The 3156-nt window shown below is 63.3% G+C and overlaps 1 protein-coding gene across 3 annotated transcripts in view; it reads left to right on the top strand.

Annotated features, from left to right (window-relative positions):
• Positions 1-1094: 1094 nt before the first annotated feature.
• Positions 1095-3156, top strand: part of LYNX1 (Ly6/neurotoxin 1) — a 5921-nt gene continuing 3859 nt past the window's right edge. The window contains exons 1-4 of one of the 3 annotated variants that reach the window (XM_024741311.1): positions 1095-1181; positions 2195-2396; positions 2611-2712; positions 2916-2938. In XM_024741311.1, coding sequence (XP_024597079.1) covers positions 2345-2396; positions 2611-2712; positions 2916-2938 — 177 coding nt within the window. In that variant the 5' untranslated portion in view covers positions 1095-1181; positions 2195-2344. Of the gene's footprint in view, positions 1182-2194; positions 2397-2579; positions 2713-2915; positions 3151-3156 lie in introns of those variants that run through there. The other 2 variants (XM_024741309.1, XM_024741312.1) reach the window with 2 other exon arrangements.

The raw sequence follows: 3156 nt of genomic DNA, 5'->3' as shown, positions 1-3156 counted from the left end.
GCTGCTTTGGCTTCCCTGAACTCTCCTCTCCTCAGTCAGAGCGTCCCGGGCTCTGTCTGGGTTTCCCCTCCCTGCTCTGTGGCCTGCAGCTCCTTTGTCTCCCCCACCTCCAGGATCACGGCCCCCGCTGCCTGCTGTGCGACCTCCGAGAACCGTGGCTTCATTTATTTTGCCCCATTTTTCAGTTGTTTAAAGGCAGGCGGAAACTCCAGTTGCTGTTAACTCATCATGACCTGATGCTGAAGCCCACAGCATATGCCCCATTAGAGTGTGAGCTTCATGACCGCAAGAATATTTGGGAATGTTTGCCCGTTTTATCTCCAACTCCTGGCACCCTGAGGCCTCTCAGGGACTATTTGGCAAATAGCGTGACCAACCATTCCAGTCTGTCCAGGGAGAGTGCCCACTTCGCTCTGGAGGCTCAGGGCCTAGGGTCCCCAAAGTGGTTCAACTCTTTTAAAGAAAAATAAAATTGAGGGTCAAAGAAAATGTTGCATTTTTTTCCCTCACATTAGAAAAAAAAAAAATTTAGGGCCCATGAAAATCTTAAATTTTGCCTTAAACATTATTATTACCGTGGAAGGGGGTCCATGAAACAATGGGCTTCTTTCAAGGCTTGCTTTTACGCTTTGTTAGGAGGGACCTGGTGTGGGGACCGAGGCCCAGAGATGCTAGGTAACTTGCCCAGGTCACACAGCAGGTAAAGCGGGGCCACGTGGGGACCCAGAAGCCGGATCCAGAAATCAGCGCCTCCCCCCCACCACCCCCGGCACTCGCTGCAGCTCCGCTAACATCCCTGTACAACTGGGCTAAAGGAAGAAGGGGCGCGGGGCTGACTAGCAGCACGGGGGTGAGTGGGCGAAGGGCGGCGGGCGGAAGCAGGGAGAGGGAGGAAGGGGCAGAAGATTCCGTCCCCGTGCCCCATCGCGAGGTGCACGTGCGTCTGAGGGTAGCGCGGGTGTCACTGCGGGGGCCTAGGTCTGGGCTGGGTTGGCCCTCCGCGGGGGGCGGGGGGCCCCGGTCCCCGCGGGAAGGACGAACTCGCGGGCGGGGCGGGGCGGGGCCTGCGGTGAGGTCACGCGCGATGGGCGGCTCTGCCGCGGGGCGGCGGCGCGGCGTGGGCACTGCGGGGCTCAAGGACGGACGCACGGTCAGACCCGGGCTCGCAGGGCCGGCGAGGGGTGAGTCCAAGCGCAACGGGGGCTCATGGTGGTGAAGGTCATGGTTGAGGTCCCCCCGACAGCCGCCCGAACTTGGGACCGCAGTCTTGGGGGCGGGGCTCTCCGGGAGGGGGCGGGAGGAGCTGGAGCCGCAGGCCCGGGCTTGCTCAGACCTTCGACATCCCGAGGTGCACGCCCGGAAAATGGGTCATGGAAGATGGATTTGTTGTTCTCGGGAACGGGAGGGTCTAACTTAGTTCCCCGAGGCGGGGACCCTCCGCGCGGGGAGGGGAGTCGTGCTCCAGACACCCCCTAGACCCTTTCCGAGAGAGTGGGCATCTCCGCCCCAAACAGCAGATCCAGACTGGGAAGTTCTTGTCTTGCCCAAGTGCCCTCCTGGAGTGCATCAAAGCACATTCCCCCACAGGCTGGACAGAGTCCGCTGCCGATGGGGGAAGCCCTGTGCCCACCCCCACCCCGTCGGCTGTCCCCTCGTGTCTAGGCAGCCCTTGGCAGGGGAGGAAGTGGCTCTGCCTAAAGAGGCCCCTGAGGCCCCTCCAGACCCGGCGCTGGGCCCCTGTGCAAGGCCTGAGCTCTGCAGTACTGACTCAAAACCCCAGGCAGGGTTCTGGAGGTCTTCCGGGAGAGGGGCCCCTAGCTGGGCCCTGAAAGTGTCAGGAAGTTGGGGGGGCCCACGCGGGGACACGCCAGGGGCAAAGGGTAGGGGTAGCAGTGAGGATAGACCCACCCCTGGGGCCCCAGGGCCCTGGGTGGGAGAGGGCTGGATACCAAGCTCCTGGGCCCCTGCATCAACCATCCCTGGTAGACTGTGGGTTTGGCCTGGCATTCAAAGCCCCTCCAGCCTTCTGGCCTCCCCTTGGCCCCCCACCCCTGCTTCCTTCTCATCTCATTCGTGTCGTCTCCTCCAGGAAGTCTTCCCTGACTCCCAGGCTGAGTTGGGGGACTCCTCTGCCCAAACCTGTGGGTCCCTCAGGCCCTGCTGTGACCACCTGTCCTCATCCCCCTCTGTGCAGGGCTATAGCGCCTCCAGTCGACCAGGAGCTCCCAGAGGGCAGGGGGTTGTCCCACCCCCTCTTTGCCCTGCCCCAGCCCTGGCCTGAGTTGAATCGAAGACCAGCTGCTTTCCTCTTCCCTGCTCCCACTCTGCCCTCTCACCTCCGGCCATGGTGCCCGTGCTCGCCCTGTTCCTGGTGGCCTTGGTGGGCCTGCCTGTGGGTAAGATGGATGGAGAACAGAGGGATGGACAGACCCACCTTTGGGGGCAGGCAGGCTGGAGGGGGTGGGGGCGGAAATCCCAGTGACCACCTCTCCTCCCGGCTCTTCTGACCTGGGGAGGCTGACGGGACCAGGGGGCTGATGGGCTGGAGGAGGGGGCGTCTCGCTGTTCTCTGACCCCAGTCTCCCTCCGGCCCCGGCCCCCGGCCCCCAGCCCAGGCTCTGGACTGCCACGTGTGCGCCTACAATGGCGAGAACTGCTTCAACCCCATGCGCTGCCCGGCCATGGTCACCTACTGCATGACCACGCGCACTTGTGAGTTGCTGGGATGCCCCTCACAGCCCTGCCTGGGGGGCGCGGTGGCGGGTGGGGGAGTGTGCAGGAGCTGAGGAGGGAGGCTCCCACCTGCCCCAGGATCCTTTCTGGGAGCTCCTGGCTTAAGGGAACCTGGCCGAATAGCCCTGCATGCTGGGGTTGGCCCCCTCAGGGTCCTGGCCCACCTCCCCATCCCTCTGCAGACTACACCCCGACCAGGATGAAGGTGAGCAAGTCGTGCGTGCCCAGCTGCTTTGAGACCGTGTACGATGGCTACTCCAAGCACGCGTCCACCACTTCCTGCTGCCAGTACGACCTCTGTAACGGCGCTGGCCTCGCAGCCCCTGCAACCCTGGCCCTTGTACTCCTGGCCACCCTCTGGGGTCTGCTCTAAAGCCCCGTCCCGCCCTCCACAGACTCACTCAAGGGCAAAGTGCGGAGCAG

The sequence above is a fragment of the Neophocaena asiaeorientalis genome, unplaced genomic scaffold, assembly GCF_003031525.2.
Source record: "Neophocaena asiaeorientalis asiaeorientalis breed wild unplaced genomic scaffold, Neophocaena_asiaeorientalis_V1.1 scaffold177, whole genome shotgun sequence".
NCBI classification, from domain to species: Eukaryota; Metazoa; Chordata; class Mammalia; order Artiodactyla; family Phocoenidae; genus Neophocaena; species Neophocaena asiaeorientalis.
The sequence above is the reverse complement of the archived record's forward strand: the minus strand, read 5'-3'. Positions and strand labels throughout refer to the sequence as shown.